This window comes from Megalobrama amblycephala, linkage group LG12, assembly GCF_018812025.1.
Source record: "Megalobrama amblycephala isolate DHTTF-2021 linkage group LG12, ASM1881202v1, whole genome shotgun sequence".
NCBI lineage: Eukaryota > Metazoa > Chordata > Actinopteri > Cypriniformes > Xenocyprididae > Megalobrama > Megalobrama amblycephala.
In genome coordinates, this window is record NC_063055.1 from 24,901,326 (window position 1) to 24,920,207 (window position 18,882).

At 37.8% G+C, this 18,882-nt stretch overlaps 1 protein-coding gene across 4 annotated transcripts in view; it reads left to right on the plus strand.

Annotated features, from left to right (window-relative positions):
- The window catches only part of slc38a5a (solute carrier family 38 member 5a), a 31,847-nt gene that overhangs the window by 10,308 nt on the left and 2,657 nt on the right, over window positions 1-18,882 (plus strand). Inside the window, exons 1-16 of one of the 4 annotated variants that reach the window (XM_048209944.1) lie at window positions 4,863-5,053; window positions 9,452-9,627; window positions 11,518-11,640; window positions 13,346-13,430; window positions 13,729-13,844; window positions 15,825-15,898; window positions 16,004-16,096; window positions 16,240-16,321; window positions 16,657-16,739; window positions 17,108-17,166; window positions 17,644-17,772; window positions 17,863-17,942; window positions 18,035-18,135; window positions 18,266-18,381; window positions 18,480-18,624; window positions 18,702-18,805. In XM_048209944.1, the coding sequence (XP_048065901.1) occupies window positions 11,576-11,640; window positions 13,346-13,430; window positions 13,729-13,844; window positions 15,825-15,898; window positions 16,004-16,096; window positions 16,240-16,321; window positions 16,657-16,739; window positions 17,108-17,166; window positions 17,644-17,772; window positions 17,863-17,942; window positions 18,035-18,135; window positions 18,266-18,381; window positions 18,480-18,624; window positions 18,702-18,805 (1,332 nt within the window). In that variant the 5' untranslated portion in view covers window positions 4,863-5,053; window positions 9,452-9,627; window positions 11,518-11,575. Of the gene's footprint in view, window positions 1-4,862; window positions 5,054-9,451; window positions 9,628-11,517; window positions 11,641-13,345; window positions 13,431-13,728; window positions 13,845-15,824; window positions 15,899-16,003; window positions 16,097-16,239; window positions 16,322-16,656; window positions 16,740-17,107; window positions 17,167-17,643; window positions 17,773-17,862; window positions 17,943-18,034; window positions 18,136-18,265; window positions 18,382-18,479; window positions 18,625-18,701; window positions 18,806-18,882 lie in introns of those variants that run through there. The other 3 variants (XM_048209942.1, XM_048209941.1, XM_048209943.1) reach the window with 3 other exon arrangements.

The window sequence follows — 18,882 nt, forward strand, 5'->3', positions numbered from 1 at the left end:
ATCTTTCATAACAAAAAAATCCTTATTTGAAGACACATGGTTTTCAGTGGACACTGACAGGGATGGTATGAAAAAAAAAAAAAAAAAAAAAAAAAACTGAAAAATAAGTAGCAGTAACTAAAGCTGTCAGATAAATGTAGTGGAGTTAAAAATTGCAACATTGGTGAAACTCAGAAGCAAGGGAGAGCTGGATCCAAATGCAGAGTAAGAGTTAATGAAAATAATATTTCAAATTATAACAGGAATACCAAACAAACAGCCTTACAAGGACAAGACCTGACAAAAACACAGGAAACATGGGGCTTAAATACACAAGGGCAAACAATCTAACAAGACACACCTGGGAAAAGTTACATTCCAAGTAAATGAGCTCCTCTGAAATTCCATGCCAGAAGCATGACATTTCTTTGCCTTACAAAAGCAAAAAAGTGCCACATTATGCCAACACTAATTCTGAGAAATTTAAATGTTCACAATAGTCACTAATAATCAAGTTTTCATAATAATTATAATGACAGCAGACAAACCTGTGATGTTGTAAGATGTAAAAAAGAATGAAAACAAAAGATAACTCCAAACGGTTGTCTTTAATGTAGGAAGCATCAGTAAACATTACCATAGCAAATCAACAACTCAATTTCTTCTCACCTCTCTTGGTTTCTTATTAGGTTTTACTCCCCTCTAGCGACCATACTCAGTATCACAGAACACAACATCTTCCCTCTCTGTTAAGAACACTACTTCAGTAACTGGATACTTTTCGTAATATTAAATTATTGCAATAAAGGCTGTAATTGTAGTTACAAAAGAAGGTGACATCTGTTTTAACATAACTAACATATGGCAGTCAAAAGTCTTCACATTCATGAATCTCAGAACAATTTTTAAAGTACATTTCTTTTATAGCTTGGTTCAACTAAAAACTGTTCTTAACCCTTCAAATCTCAATCAGTTACATTACATAGTCTTTGTGCCACTTAGGTTTGAATCTAATATGTGGCTGTTTCAGAGAAGTACCCTGAATGGGTTGTGTGCAAGTTGGTGTATCAACTTGACCTCCACTTACAGGTGCATTCTGCCGAGAATGAGCCAAGCATGTGACATTCCAGAATCTGCAGTGTGCTTTAGGGACTAAGCAAGGAATTCTGACCCTCATTCTCTCCCCTTGAGGAAGAGACGGGTATGTGCATGCCGCTTCATGTCAGTGTAGAGTTTCATCTTGGCTTGTTTCCTTTCCACAGTGTCATGGACAGATTCGACATAGGAGCAATGGGCAAAATGTCCAGTCTGGTTCGCATTTTACGTCAATAGAGCAGTTCATAAGGTGAGGTTGAGGTAGTGGCATGAGGTGTCGCACAATACACTTGAAGCTAGTTGGTCACAGCTTCCTTCCAAGGCTGTGACTGCAGGATGGCTGTCTGTATGCAGCCCTTCAGAGAATGGTGGAACCTCTCAATAGCTCCATTGGCTGCAGGGTAGTACACAGATGTCTTGTTATGGTGTATACCCCTGGTCTTAAAGGATTAGTTCACTTTCAAATGAAAATTTCTTGATAATTTACTCACCCCCATGTCATCCAAGATGTCCATGTCCTTCTCTCTTCAGTCGAAAAGAAATTAAGGTTTTTGGTGAAAACATTCCAGGATTTTTCTCCATATAGTGGACTTCAATGGCCTCCAAATGGTTGAAGGTCAAAATTACAGTTTCAGTGCAGCTTCAAAGCGTTCTACACTATTCCAGATGAGGAATAAGGGTCTTATCTAGAGAAACCATCAATTATTTTCTAAAAAAAATTTTTAGACCGGAAGGGAACTCAGTGTGGAAGAAATCAGAACCACAAGTTCAGGTTCCACATCTGAAGAAGGATCCGCTGGCACATGCAGAGGAAGACGTGAAAGGCATTCTGCTGTATGGTTTTGTGAACCTGGTTTGTAAACGACATCATAGTCAAAACAAAGCAGACGCGCCGACCAGCGGGCAATGCGCAATCCAGCCGTTCATTCCTTTGGTAGTGAGTAAGGTTGTGAGTGCCTGGTGGTCCGTGCGCAAAGTAAAGCGTCTGCCCCACAAATACGTGCGCCACTTTTCTGTAGCCCACACGCATGCAAGTGCCTCTTTTTCCATGATTGAGTATTTATGCTCTGCCATTCTAAGTGTACGTGAAGCAAAAGCTACTGGTTTCTCTGTACCATCTGGCTGAATTTGGGCAAACACAGCATCCAGTCCATAATCACAGGCATCGGTCGAAATCACTGAGCGTAGGGAGGGGTTGTACAGAGCTAAGGCAGAGCTGGACACTAAGAGCTGCTTGACCTCATCAAAATTGGTCTGGGCAGCTGCAGACCATGTGAAAATCTCTTTATCGTTGACACATTCACGCATGGGAGCCACCACCGTTGCAAAATTCAGAATAAACTTAGAGTACCATGAAACAAGGGCCAAGAAGGATCATAAGGCAGCGGCATCAGATGGTGCAGGAGCTTGAAGTATTGCATTAACGTGCTCTTGGTCAGGCAAAATACCATCTGCGGTAATGACATGGTCAAGGAAGCGGAGTGTGGTCTTTCTGAAATGGCACTTTTCATCATTCAGAACCAGTCCAGCCTCTTTGAGTTTTAGCAGGACAGTATGGAGAGTCTGATCATGTTCATCAGCAGTGGCACCGTAAATTATTAGATCATCCAGATAGTTCTGGACACCAGGTACCCCTTCCAGAATGGTTGCCATCATCTTTTGAAAAGCTGACGGAGCAGGCCATATGGAACCTGGCAAAATCTAAATAGGCCCTTGTGTGTAATGAAGGCCGTAATGTATCTACTGTCCTTGTGAAGTGGCAACTGGTAGTACACGTTGGCCAGGTCGATAGTAGAGAAAAGAGTAGCGCCTCGCAGGCTGGAGAGAAGCTCATCAGCGTGTGTGGCAGAGGGTAGCAGTCAGTGACCACAGCCTTGTTTGGTTCACGAAGGTCTGTGCACATTCGTATGCCTCCATTCTTTTTTCTTGTAACTACAATGGGAGAAACCCAAGCAGAGGCATCAATTTCTTCTATAATGCCAGCCTGCAGTAGATGATCGAGTTCAGTTGAGACAGCATCCCTAACTGCGAATGGTAAACGCAGCAGTTTCTGGCACACAGGTTGGACTGTAGGATCAACTTTGACCTTGTGTACGAACTGTTTCACACACCCAATCTCAGGTGGAGGAGAGGTTCAGTAGTGGTTGTGGACAGAACAGGAGTAGCTGGCGTTGCATCGGAGGTGGTAATCATATCAGCATTTATACAGAGATACAAGCTGCTAATTAAGTCCATACCTAGCAATGCAGTATCTTCCTCTACCACGAAGAATGTGCCTGGAGTGCTCGAATCCGCTACACACACCTGGGGCATGGAGACATCAGTACTGGTACTGATTCCAAGTACTGGAATGTGTGTCTGTGTGTAGGTCACCAGTCTAGCAGAAGGTGGAGACAAGGGGGTGGAGCTGAAATATTGTTTATAGACATGGTGTGGTAGTATAGAGACAGCAGAGCCTGTATCTACAGTAAGTCATATCTCCTGGGCAGCAGAGGCAGGTGTATGAATGGTGGCATTGCTAAACAGTCTCTTTAGAGCATATTCATCAGTGTTGCCCGTATACAATATAGTCACATCAGGTAACTGCACCTCGTGTACTTTACTGGTCGAAACAGAACGACATACACAAGCAAAATGACCCTTTTATTACAGGGCATTTGCAGCAGGGCATTAAGTGGAGTTGGCTAAATGCTTGTCAGAGCCACACCTAAAGCAAGATCTACCTGGAGAAGAAGTGGCTGCAGCATGTGGCTTAGATGAGCGGTGGTACTGTTTGTAGTTTTGTGTGATCTAGAGTGCACAGTCTGTACTGGAATTCCCTTGTCCGAAACACCTCTGTCTGAAATCATTTTTTTTTGGCTTGATCAGCAGCAGCTTGCATCTGTGTTGCAAGAGTTACAGCTGTGTCCAGTGTTAGGTCTGACTCCAGTAACAGCCTTTCTCTAATAATGTCACTCAACAAGCGTTCCAGTAGTTGATCACGTATAATGTCAACAGATTTGTCCTCAAAACCACAGGTAGCTGCAAGAGCATGCAAGGCTGCTACATATTGTGCAATAGTCTCATGTGGAAATTGAGCTTGCTTTCTGAATGCATAGCGTTCAACAACGTTGATTTTTGGAGTAAAATGTTTCTCTAGTGCACTGACAGCAGAAGCATAAGTGTCACCTGTATCTAATAGAGCGTAAAATATCCGCTGTCCCTCTGTTCCAAAACAATGGAGTAACGTGGCTCTTTTGCGGACGTCTGGCCAAGCATCCCGTCGCATTAATCACTAGCAAGTAGTTGTTAAAAATACAGAACCACATGTCAAAAGGCATTTTTTGGTTCCCCCGGACAGGGAAAAAACATTGCTGGCGCAGGAACATTAACAGACATTCTGAGAGCAACAGTAAAATAAAACTGCAGTGCGGGGTATCCTCGTCGCCAATTTGTGATGTTGTAAGATGTAAAAAAGAATGAAAACAAAAGATAACTCCAAACGGTTGTCTTTAATGTAGGAAGCATCAGTAAACATTAACTCAATTTCTTCATCACCTCTCTAGGTTTCTTATTAGGTTTTACTCCCCTCTAGCGACCATACTCAGTAGCACAATAATTCACAGAACACAACAAAACCCAAACCCTAAAACCTGAGGTTTTGTCAGATTTAGCTCACTTCTGGGGACAGTGCTGTTCTTAAACTATAGCTATACATATATAGCCTACACAAAGGGAAAGAAAGAGAAGTGAGATCATGAAAACAAGGCGGGACAAAAGTCGCGCTCTTTTTCAGTTTGAAGGAGTGGCTAAAAACTTCCCTTACAACTGTAGATGCCAGCACATTTTTGTCTTTCAAGCTCTCTCTCCCTTTCACTCCATCTGTCTGTGTTAGATAACACACTAAAGAACCATCTGGGAGTATCAAACCATAATTTTTCTCTGTTAGAAGATCTATTTGTTGTCTACATTGAAGACTATTGATTAAAGTGTCAAAAAGGTAAGAAGACTATATTATCTCTCAAATATTCTCTCAACAGTATCAGTCCAAAATAACAGTTGTCATATGGTTTCTTTACATAGATTTACTAGTTAATAATTCATCTGTTTCTTGATTAATTGTCACCATTCATGAGATCTTCTCTCAACTACGTCAGAAGGAAGTAGGGAGACCTAAGCCATGTGGCACATGGCAGCTATAGCTGAAAGCAGCAATAATTCATGACAAGCAGTTCAGAGAACAATCACACAATTGTCTGTAGGTTCACATGGATATTTACACTGTTTCTTCATTTAATCATAGGAGAATCACTGTATATTATGTATTTCACACATACATACTGCCACTGTAGATATTAGTATGTGTATATCTAGACTCTTTCTACACTTTTTTAATATTGGAATATTCCTTAGTCATAATGACTTGCATAGTTGATATGGATTATGAATTGGGATATTCATCACTAAACATTTTCTACCTCATACTCAAACACAAACTACAGATTCACATGAGTTTCACGTGCAATGTGTACAGGATGTGGAGTGAACTGAGGTTGAAGTGATGAATGGAGTTAGGTTGAGTATTATACAATGCACTACATTTCCATTTTAGTTCCACTTTGTCATAAAGGTGTTTAACAAGACGTAATGGTACTCTGTGACCGGTTATATCAGTGAATGTTGGCAGAAGCTTTCCAGTGTGTATCTTGAGGTGGATCACTGATATTCTTCAACTGAATTTTTTAGAATATGACGTCTTAGGCAAGTTAATAAAAATAATATATGACGTTTCCTCTCATATAAAAAGAACAGACTATTAGATGTTATAATGTAGTGTATTGACTCCTGTGTAAAACTTTATTTTAACCAACAAGGCACAGCAACAGTAGCATTCTGAGTGAGGGCCACATGTATATGACTGAGTCATATAAGCTAGTTCCGGTCTGATGCTAGTCTTTGTGTGAGAACATCCTGTTTGATGACGACAATCGTACAACATTTTTAATATTAATCTCTTGATTAGCTAAAAGTAAACACTTTTGACCAAATGGCCACATGTCTGCAAACAATGGCATAACGCCTTGAGTATGTGAGTGAGAGAAATACTTCTTTCATACTCTGCCCTTCTTTTCTTTAATATTCCTTTAAAAATGTATACTTTTGTTCTTATATAAATTGAAAGTACATGAAGTCCAATGAAGCATTACTGAACACTAAATACATGTGCTGTTTTCATGATTGGCATCCTAATCACTGTGATTATTATGCATATTTTCACTAATGCATTCTTGTATGCTAATGCTGTTAAGTTCAAAATGTCCCTATTATATTGAATTTTCTAGAATTCCAACAGTAGAATTTCAATTATTCCCGCCAAACCAACACAATCTCATGGCAGTTCATAACTAATTCATATAAATCCATACAATCTCATTAGTATATTTTCACACCTAATAATGCCTGTTAAAATGTATTGTTGGAGCTTCTTATACTTCCACTGTTCAATGTCATTTATTACTCACCCTCATGTCGTTCTACACCCGTAAGACCTTTATTCATTTTCGGAACACAAATTAAGTTATTTTTTATGAAATCCGATGGCTCAGTGACGCCTCTATCACGTGTCTTTGGCGCTCCAAATCACTGATTCGAAACAAAAGATTCGAAGCAGTGTTTTGAAATCGGCCATCATTAGATATCGTTGAAAAGTCGTTATTTTGGGGCAGAAAAAGTTTTCTCGTCACTTTATAATATTAAGATTGAACCACTGATCTCACATGAACTGTTTTGAGAACTGAATATGTTTTGAGTACCTTTCTAGATCTTGAGAGGTTCAGTGGCTTTGCTGTCTATAGAGGCCTCACTGAGCCATCGGATTTCATCAAAAATATCTTAATTTATGTTCTGAAGATGATCAAAGGTCTTACGGGTGTACCAGCATAGGACCAGGACATGAAGGAGAGTAATAAATGACATTATTTTCATTTTTGGGTGAACTAACCCTTTAAGACCTAACAGACTATATTTCACAATAATAGGCTACTCGCCAATACAGGCATTTTCACCTAATTTTGTGTGAATTTGTGCGTTCAAGTGCAAGAAGATGAGAAAGAGAACTCAAGTTTAGGCTGAATTTGAAGCTGGTATGCTGGTTTGTGCCAGCATACCTAAGCTGGTCCAGGACCAGCATAGGACCAGCATAGGACCAGTATAGGACCAGCATAGGACCAGCATAGGACCAGCATGGATCAGCATAGGACCAGCACGGATCAGCATATGACCAGCATAGGACCAGCACGGATCAGCATAGGACCAGCATAGGACCAGCATAGGACCAGTATAGGACCAGCATGAACCAGCATAGGACCAGCATAGGACCAGTATAGGACCAGCATAGGACCAGCATAGGACCAGCATGGATCAGCATAGGACCAGCATGGATCAGCATAGGACCAGCACGGATCAGCATATGACCAGCATAGGACCAGCATAGGACCAGCATAGGACCAGCATGAACCAGCATAGGACCAGCATGGATCAGCATAGGACCAGCATAGGACCAGCATAGGACCAGCATGGATCAGCATAGGACCAGCATGGATCAGCATAGGACCAGCACGGATCAGCATATGACCAGCATAGGACCAGCATAGGACCAGCATAGGACCAGCATGAACCAGCATAGGACCAGCATGGATCAGCATAGGACCAGCATGGACCAGCATAGGACCAGCATAGGACCAGCATGGATCAGCATAGGACCAGCATAGGACCAGCATGGACCAGCATGATCCAGCATAGGATTAGCATGGACCAGCACAGGACCTGCACTTTACCAGCATAGGACCAGCATAGACCATCATGAACCAGCTCATACCAGCTCATACCAACATATCAGCTTCAAAATCTACCTTAACCAGCATATGCTGTTTTTTACAACAGGGACAGAAAACTTCTTGAAAACGTCATGTGATTACTGTGACGCTTTCCTGTAATAATGTAGGGAACCACTCGTTATACATAGGCCTAAATCATGTAAAAGTTCAAGTTTTCACTTACATATATGATTTTGTTTTAATCCAGTTGACGCTTATGTGCCGAGTGAGCAACCAAGCGCATGCAACAGAAGTTCTCTCTCGCTTTCTCTCACTCTTTACCGTCAGTTAACGTTAGCAGCAGTTTTACTTTCTTTGCCAGTGACAAGTCCGATCGAACTACAAACTTTACAGTGATGTCTGTAAAAAAAGGATGCTCTCAACAAGCTCCCTGTCTGTGCCACTGCACGTTCAATGTTCGCTTATCAGCTCGCGCTCAGCAGCTATAGGTGTGCTGCGTGAATATTTAATTTGTTTAATATTCTACTAATTAGATACATTTAATTCATAGGCATCCTTTTCTGATATCCCCACAATACTTTCTGTTTGCTCTGTTGTCAGTGTTTCTTTGTCTGAACACAAACCCTGTACACGCTGCGTGGCATTTTTGGTAGCAAAGCATTTCAATATGCAGTAACGGGCCAGATACTGGTATCGGTGCATCTCTAAAATAATCCTTTGATTTAAGTAAAATTTCACATACTTTCTTTATAGTATGACTAATTTAATCAGAAAACAATGTATTTATAAAAACATAAAATAAATTGTCCTGTGACAGGGTTTATAAAACAGCATAGGCCTATAGAAAACTATCAAAAAGAATCTCAAATTTTATTTGGGCAAAAAGAAGTGTTTTATCAAGTGTTTATAAGTGTTGAATTAACATAGTGTGCAATGCCAAATAGTGTTGTTCCAGGTCTTACATGCAGGTAACCTTAAAAAAGCCCTGATCTCCTAATCTCATTACTTATGACAACACACACACACACACACACACACACACACACACACACACACACACATATGGTGTGTTTTCATGTTTTATATGGACTTTCCATTGACATAATGATTTTTATACTGTACAAACTGTATATTCTATCTCCTAACCCTACCCATAACCCATAAACACAAATCTCACAGAAAACATTATGCATTTTAACATTTTCCAAAAATAAAGAAAAGGAAAAAAAGAAGATATTTTAGCATGATTTAAGATGTGTTCCTCGTGGGGATCAAAAAAATGTCCCTACAAGGTCAAAAAAATACAGATTTTACTATCAATGTGAGGACATTTGGTTTACCAGGACCGCACACAAACACAATCCCCCAATGCCATCTCCCACCCACTTTATAACCCCTTACTCAACTTTACAAACCCCAGCCATATTAAACAATAAATCTTACATCATATGTACAAAACTATGAAATTCACTATTTTTAACCTGCACAAGAGTGTTAAGATAGCTAACTTGTGCCAGAGCGTCTTTAACACATGTCCACTTATCCTTCATCCCTCCACGCAGGAGTTAATCTCCTCCCCCTCCCCCACACAGGTGAGCTCTGAACATGTACGCACACAAGCTGAACAGTTTCACTAAGGTAACACGGAAACAAACGAATGAATGAAGACCTCTGGACACTACATAGCTACACTTTTAGAGACTTTGACTTTTACAAGGTTTCTCTTCTTCTCACAGTGGTGAGTACTTCCTCAACAGCCTGTTTCTTTTGGAATAAAAGCGTGTGTTTGAATAAGGGTGTGTAGGGAGGCTGATTCTGTTTCAATACAGATAAAGTCTTGCATCAGACAAGAGTCATGTGGTCAAGACTTGCCTCACAGGCTTAACTTCTCTTTCTTATTTCAAGCTTTATTTCACACCAGTTGTTTATTTTGACAGTAAGTAGATGGTTTGTTAAGAGTAACTACTGCATTAACCTCTTTTCCATAGACATATTTTTCATTATAACCAAACAGAAACCGACATTCGGAGATGGAACGCAGTTAAAGTGAACTTCACTTGAACAGTATCTCTTGTTGTCTCGCTCTTACTTTAAACAGTCACATAATATATTGTACAGTGTTGGTGGTCTTAAATGTATAGTGTTTTAAAATGGCTCAAAATATTCACGTTCACATATTTTGGACAGTTTGACCACTAAACAATGACCAGCTGTGCTTGCCACGCTTTTGGCAGGGCAGGACTAAAACTATTCAGAGAATTGTCCATCAAAACCTAATAAAGCACTGAATGGCTACAGACATTTTTCCTATTAAGGCAACTGCAAGTATCCTTTCATTCCATATGCGAGAGACAGATTAAGACTCAAGTATTTCCTGACCTACAAGTAACTGGTGCATTTTTCACAATGTTTCCTTGTCATGCTGAGAGTACAGAGAGGTCAAGCTTACGAAAGGTTGCATCAGTCTGGTTAAACTGAGTTTAAATGCTTAAAAGATGCCTTATGCTAGGATATACACATACAATTCTTGGTATTTATTTATAATCATAACATCATAGCTGTCCTATCTATGGTGTCCATCATAATTTCAAACCACACAGAGAGAAAGAAAAAAGTTTCACTAGCTTCATGCTTAATTACCCTTGTGAAAAATAAGCTCGAAGTGTATTTCAATCATAAGGTTTTTTTTTAATGTGCATGCAGATAATATACTATTAATTAAATAAAAGGCCACTTAAGTGCACTTAAAGAGATGTTTTTTAACAGTTTAATATTAGAGACCATAAGTAGGTAATTCGTAGGTTGATTTTCATAGTGGCTTTGCATGTTTAAATGAGACAAAAAGGTCTGTTGAACATGGAGAAAGCTGTCTGTTAGCACAAGACCATCATGACTAATAAGACACAACAACAATGGCTGAACCAATAGCAAGAATTTGGGGGGTGATGATATCCATTCACCAGACTAATGGCAATCAGGGGGAGTGTTCTGGAAACCTGTGTGAAAACAGTCATTAGCTGAATTCACAATAGCGTAATACTCTGCCATGTATTTATTTTCATACACAGTTGACCTTTAATAAAACACTTTGGGAAGATCTGAACATATATTTAGTTTTTAGATTGAGAATACCTTACTAATAGCCTTAACTTGCATGTAATTGCACCTCCCACATTTTCAAATTACAGTGTATTTTTACTTTTTTTATGGTAATCAAGCTTTAAATATGACTAAAAACACAGAGCTACAGAATACTGCCCACAACAAACGTATCAGTCTGAATTTAATGATGAGGGGGTAAAATACGCACACGGTTCACAGCTGTTTTATATCAAGACTAATCTTTCCAGTAGGAGTCTTTCTAGCGGCCAGTTATTCTCTGAGGAATGTTTTTACCATTACTGCCTCTGCTTCCACCTTGTGTATTTATATGAAGATTATGCACCTGTTATACATTATTAAGTGAAATGTAGCAAGTGATTGTCACTGATCTCACTGCTTTATTCAACAGCTTTCACACTGCACTTTTTTTCTATGAAGCATTCATGTTTTACCGTCATTTCAGTTCTCAATAAAATGATCATTAACCCCAGAATCCTTTTTTCTGTGATTCTGATTGTGTTTACAGAGCTTGACCTCACTGACAGCGTTCTTTGGAGAATTGTCAAGTGTTCTAGGAGCCTAAAATGGAGGTACAGAAAATGTCAAACGGTCACCATGATCTCAGCCGTGACAAAAGTACGGAGAGCGGGTACGTTTCAACACCAACACATTCATGAGGAACTATCTCAGAAATTTCCTTCAGAGATGTGCTCACATTCTTGACCAAATCATATTATGAAGTTTATGCTTTCAAAAGTGTCATATTTGATATGGCGTCATCTGTTCTAGCCTGTAAACTCTGCAGTTTAAACCAGAGCTTTTGTTTGAAAGTATATATGTAGTTCATAATCAACTTGTGTTTAAAGCAGCGGTCTCAAAGTTAATAGTCTATCGTTAAATCACATCTTAGATCAATTTTCACTTTCTGCATGATGGCTTGGCTGTTAATGTTATCTGATTCTTACATATGCATATCAGTGGTTCTCAACCAGAGGGCCTCAGAAAACTTCCGAAAACATTCTCACTGTCTAGAAAAAAAAAGAAAAAGAAAAAAAAAAAAAATACATATATATATATATATATATATATATATATATATATATATATATATATATATATATATATATACACACTTTTTTTTTTTTTTTAGACAGTGAGAATGTATATACACTACCAGTCAAAAGTTTGGAAACATTACTATTTTTAATGTTTTTGAACAAAGTCTCTTATGCTCATTAAGGCTGCATTTATTTCATAATAAATACAGAAAAAACAATAATATTGTGAAATATTATTACAATTTAAAATTATGGTTTTCTATTTTAATATGCTTTAAAATATAATTTATTTCTGTGATGCAAAGCTGAATTTTCAGCATCATTTCTCCAGTCTTGATCCTTCAGAAATCATTGTAATATGCTGATTTATTATCAATGTCGGAAACAGTTGTGCTGCTTAATATTATTTTATAACCTGTGATACTTTTTCAGGATTCTTTGTTGAATAAAAAGTTAAAAAATATCAGCATTTATTTACAATATAATATTTTTGTAACAATATACACTACCGTTCAAAAGTTTGGGGTCAGTCATTTTTTTTTCTTTGTGTTAAATTGATAAAAAGTGATAGTAAAGATTTATATTGTTAGAAAAGGTTTATATTGTGAATAAATGCTGTTTTTTAACCTTTTATTCATCAATGAATCCTGAAAAAAGTATCATAGGTTCCAAAAAAATATTAAGCAACACAACTGTTTTCAACATTGATAATAACTGAGTATCAAATCAGCATATTAGAATGATTTCTGAAGGATCATGTGACACTGAAGACTGGAGTAATGATGCTGAAAATTCAGCTTTGCAACACAGGAATAAATTATATTTTAAAGTATATTAAAATAGAATACCATAATTTTAAATTGTAATAATATTTCGCAATATTATTGTTTTTTCTGTATTTATTATGAAATAAATGCAGCCTTAATGAGCAGACTTTGTTCAAAAACATTAAACATAGTAATGTTTCCAAACTTTTGACTGGTACTGTGTATATATATATATATATATATATATATATATATATATATATATAAATTGTATGTACGTTGTATTGTAAATTGTGTTGTATGTATATATACAGTACATTACATACATACATATGGGTTTAGTATTATTTATATACTATTATAGTTTTATAAATAGCTTTTATTTTTATATTTTCAGCTTTCATTTAAGCATTTTAGTGTATTTTTGGTAATTTCATTTGCTTTAGTCATATATATGACTAAAGCAAATGAAATATATCATTGTTACTTTGCATAAAAAAACAATATTTCTTTTGCTTATATTTGACAGATTTGATGGCCTTGAAAACATAAAAGAGGGTGATATGTTCCTCCACGACAAGAGCAATGGACAGATTCAAACTCAGTTTACAGATGTGAGTATCCACATTTTAGAATTTACTTCATACGAATGTATAAGCCTGAGTGAAACTGATTATAAGACTGATTAAAACACTCGCAAACACAGAAGCCCCATACTACAGATAATTATCTATAATGTGTAACAGTAGAAATCATATGCACAGTATTTCTACGTATTTCTAACTACTCCATCCTAATATTGTTTTAAGAGGTAATACATAGAAAAAGTGAAACTACCATTCAAGCTAAAGTAACCTGTTAAGTTTAACAGATACAGTTCATGACTGATAAATCATTCATCTTTTATTCCAGTTCGTAGGAAAGACTTCTTTCGGAATGTCAATTTTCAACCTCAGTAACGCTATTATGGGCAGTGGAATTCTGGGACTGGCTTACGCCATGGCCAACACCGGAATCATCCTTTTTGTGTAAGTCAAACTACACTTATGCATGCACATTTGTGTTAATTTGTGCTGTAATACATAATCAAAATAAAGATTATTGATGGTATGATAGCAAAAATTAGTATTAGCATAATATGTCATAAACAAAAAATGTGCTGTGTGTAAAACTCATTTAAAGGCCCTCTAGTCTATTAGCTACATGTCGAAAGTTACATTAAAGGGTTAGTTCGCCCAAAAATGAAAATTCTGTCATTTATTACTTACCATCATGCCGTTCCACACAGACCTTCGTTCATCTTCAGAACAGATATTTTTGTTTAAATCCTATATCTCAGTGAGGCCTGCATGGAGCAGTGACACTTCCTCTCTCAAGATCCATTAATGTACTAAAAACATATTTAAATCGGTTCATGTGAGTACAGTGGTTCAATATTAATATTCCTGCTTCAGGAAGATTCGGAGCATAATGAATCAGTGTATCGAATCTACTGTTCGGAGCGCCAAAGTCACGTGATTTCAGCCGTTGGCAGTTTGACACGCGATCCGAATCATGATTCGATACACTGATTCATTTATGCTCCGAATCTGCCTGAAGCTTGTTTTGAAATCGGCCATCACTAAATAAGTCGTTATTTTGTTTTTTTTGGCGCACCAAAAATATTCTCGTCGCTTTATAATATTAATATTGAACCACTGTACTCACATGAACCGATTTAAATATGTTTTTAGTACCTTTATGGATCTTGAAAGAGTAATGCTCCCTATGAAGGCCTCACTGAGCCATCGGATTTCAACTAAAATATCGTAATTTGTGTTCTGAAGATTAATGAAGGTCTTACGGGTGTGGAACGGCATGAGGGTAAGTAATAAATGACAGAATTTTCATTTTTGGGTGAAGTAACCCTTTAAGGCTTCTTTGTGTCCATCTACATTAAACTGTAGATACACACCATACACCAGTGTGGCTCTGTCACGTACACATGTGCCAGCCACATCCACCCTTACACAGTCAAATATGTGCATGTTTTTCTTCCCTGAAGTATTGTGTAACACAAAGGGAAGAGTCCCTGGTAAATATTCATCATTCTTTCATTTACATTTCTACCCTACCACTACCATGTTCTTTACTGATCCAGTGTTTAAATAAGTCAAGTACACTCAGTTCTGAAAGCAAACATGCTATAAAAACTACAAAAACAGCTAAATCCATTGATAGGACATATGCGATTGCTAATCCTTGTGAATGAACGGGTTTTATTTGTGTAGGGAGCTTTAACGCCGCTCTGAGTCTATAATGTGACACGCACACATGTACTATGCTCACAGATCAGACCTGGGAGGGTTATAAATAGCCTGCTGTAATCAAGTCAAAGCCTGTCTGTCTGTCTGTCTGTCTGTCCAGCCTAAACAGGCTTTTAAAGCAGCTTGTTATATAAAAACAGTTTGCTAGTAGGTTCAAACTGCTAAAAGAAAAACACTCCTTCCAGTCATAACATTCAGCAATATTAAATTACCTTGAGACACACTAGGGGGAAGCGTTAACTCGTGGAAAGCATCATTGTTTATTTTCAATACCTTTATCACAGAGAGGTTTTTGTGGGTTGTACTACGAAGAAAAACACGCTTGAGTTTGTCTAGTGCGTCATTAATGAGATTCGCGGTTAGATGACTTGACTACTGACGGTAATATCCCTAATGAAACTGCAGTTTGTGCCACCTGATCATGATTAAATGAGCACCTCTAAAAAGTCAGAAGACAGATTGATGAGTCTGATTTTCCTCAGTGGAACATAAAAAAAGATATTTTAAAATTGTTTCAGTCTATACAATGAAAGTCATTGGGGTTCACTGTTGTTTTGGACCCCAGTGACATTTATTGGATAGGCAAAAACATTCTTCAAAATATCTTCTTTTGTGCTCCACATGAGGGTGAGTAAATGATGACAGAAATTTCTTTTTGCTGTTGTCGTTTATAGTTTCATCGTTTGTGTTACTTGTTTTCAGAATCCTGTTGATATCCATCGCTGTTCTCTCTTCCTACTCCATCCACCTGCTTCTGAGGAGTGCTGAAGTAGTTGGTGAGAAACATCTTCTCTTTTATGTCTTCAAAGACAATCCTGATGACATGAAAAAGCATCTCAACTTTTTTCTGAACCTTCCGTTGCGTTTGTTTGCGTGTTTAGGGATCCGTGCATATGAACAGCTCGGGAACCGTGCATTTGGTACACCTGGGAAAATCTTAGCAGCGTGTGTTATAACAGTGCACAACATTGGAGGTAAAATTAAATGCATTATTACTTTCAGTAGTTATACTCATAACAGCTGATCCAAATCAGTGATAACCGCATAAAGTAATATACAGTATGAGCAGCAACAGCGACACTAAAACACTAATTGTGTTCTTCCTTTGATCCAACAGCAATGTCCTCTTACCTGTTCATTGTGAAGATAGAGTTACCTCGTATTATTGAGGGTCTTTTTGAACTGCCAGATGACTACCCGTGAGTACCAGAACAGGCTGATGCTGATGTGCCAGATACAGTGGGGTTCAAATATGAAACCATTCTAAAAATCTAAAACAAACTTGTAAAAAACAAAGTAGTAGGGTTCTGAAAAAGATAAAACAAAGAAATGTTTTGCTCTATATATTCTGTACTACTTCTAAGTCACCAATCAAAAAAGCAAATTTGTGACTTTTGAACCCCAATGTATTTCCTTTTCCTTTTTTGTACATAGTTGAAACACAAATGTCCACTCTGACTGCTTTTTATAGTCATATATTACCACTCCATTTAGCATGGCATGTTGTGCAAAACACCTTTGTTCTCTTTGTCAGTGCATGGTTCGTTGATGGAAGGTATCTCATCATTATCGTTAGTGTCGGAGTCATTCTTCCCCTGGCATTTATGAAACGAATAGGTACGTTCCTACCACATTTCCTTTCATTCCTTCATTTTGTTTTCTCCTTCTATTATTTAATTTTATTTCATAATAATCATAATCTCAAACAAACATTTACACGCTTGCATCTATGTTGAATGTCTTAAATGAGGACATTTTAAATTCCCCAAGGCAAATCATTTCAGGTGGTCACATGAAATCGCCACACTGACCAACAGAAAACTGCTTGGTTTAAAAGTGACCTTTGTGTGAGCTAGTGGCTGTGATTTTGTTTAAATTTTGCTAATGTGACCACACTTTTATAATGCATTAAAGCTATATATTTTATCAGTACATGCCTTGGAACCCAATCAAACCCATGGCCTTGATTTTACTATTGCTTTTAGGGTATCTTGGCTACACCAGTGGCTTCTCCCTCAGCTGCATGGTCTTCTTTCTCATATCTGTAAGTCAACTCTTCATCTACCTACAGTATAAAGACAACAGCAGGGTTGCAAGGTCTGTGAAACAGGCCAAACTAGCCCCAAAAACAGTCCAAAACTATCCCAGTGACCCTTTTCCAAATATCAAAACTCAAAATATGCCATAAGATACATATTTTACAGTTATTATTGTGTGTTGTACACAATGTCAGCTTTAAAATCAATATATACTGTAGTAGTAATCATTATAAACCCCCTCCCTAACAAAACTCATTTTGGTAACACATTTCAGTCAGTATAACTTCTGCTATATATCAAACCTTTCAACCACTGAAAAAAATCAATAAAAAAAAAATCAATGAAAATCACTGTAGCAGTTTAAAAGTAGCCAAATTCTATAAGAAAATCCATTGATATGGCAACCCAGGACACCAGTATACATTAATCATGATGTGTCATTGCGGCAGATGAATGCATCTCTCTCCATTGTGTCTTATTAGGTCATCTATAAGAAGTTTGTCACAGGGTGTCCTGTTGAACACAGCTCTAATGGCACTTTTCTCAATGAAAGCATATACAACTCCAGCGCTGACAGATGTGAAGCTAAACTTATAACTGCCAACCCACAGGTGAGAGATATCAACTGCAAATCTTATTATTGGGTTCACTTTAAACCAAGTGAATTAATCAGTTCATTTTATGTTTTATTTTAATCACAGACTGCTTTTACCATTCCCATTATGGCGTTTGCTTTTGTGTGTCACCCTGAAGTGTTGCCAATTTACACAGAACTCAAAAAGTAAGACTGAAATTGCAGTTGTGTTCATTCACATTGGCTTTAAAAAACGATTTTTATTTTTTAATTGCATCTTTGTCTCCTTGTTATTTCAGTCCAAGCAAGAAACGCATGCAAAACGTTGCTAATATCTCTATTTTGGCCATGTTCGTCATGTACCTGTTGACTGCCATCTTTGGCTATCTCACCTTCTACGGTAAGAGGAACTTCATAAAAAAAAAACAAAAAAAACATGCCAGTTACGAAAAACCATATATCATTAAAGTACCAAGGTTTGTGTTATTTGAAAATGTTTTAACAACTGGTATGTATCTACATATATTTAGCAAATGTGCAGTCAGAGCTTCTGGAGATGTACAGTAAAAAAGACACTCTGATGCTGTGTGTTCGGCTGGCCGTGCTGGTGGCAGTGACACTGACCGTTCCCGTGGTCCTTTTCCCGGTACATCCATTTTCCTGGTTTTCTTGGCTCATTAGTTATTGCTTGCATATAATTCCTCATCATCTTACTGGTTGATTTACTTCGTTGTCTTTCTCTAGATCCGCCGTGCCGTCCAGCAGCTTCTGTTCGCCAATGAGCCTTTCAGCTGGATGCGTCACATCTTAATCGCCGTGTGCCTCCTTTTTGCCGTCAATCTGCTCGTTGTCTTCGTGCCCAACATTCGTGACATCTTCGGCTTCGTTGGTAAGTCAGATTTCCCATGTAGAGGATTTTAACGGTCACATTAATATGCAGAATTCACCTAATCCTTTTTCTTTTAGGTGCCACATCTGCTCCCAGCTTAATTTTCATTCTGCCTGGAATATTCTACATTTACATCGTCCCCAACGAACAGGAGCCATTGAAATCTCGGCCAAAGATCCAGGTGAGAATCAGACAGAAAGTTACTTCACTCTCACAGATCTATGGCTTCTTTTTCTCACTTCCATTTATGTTTTCCAG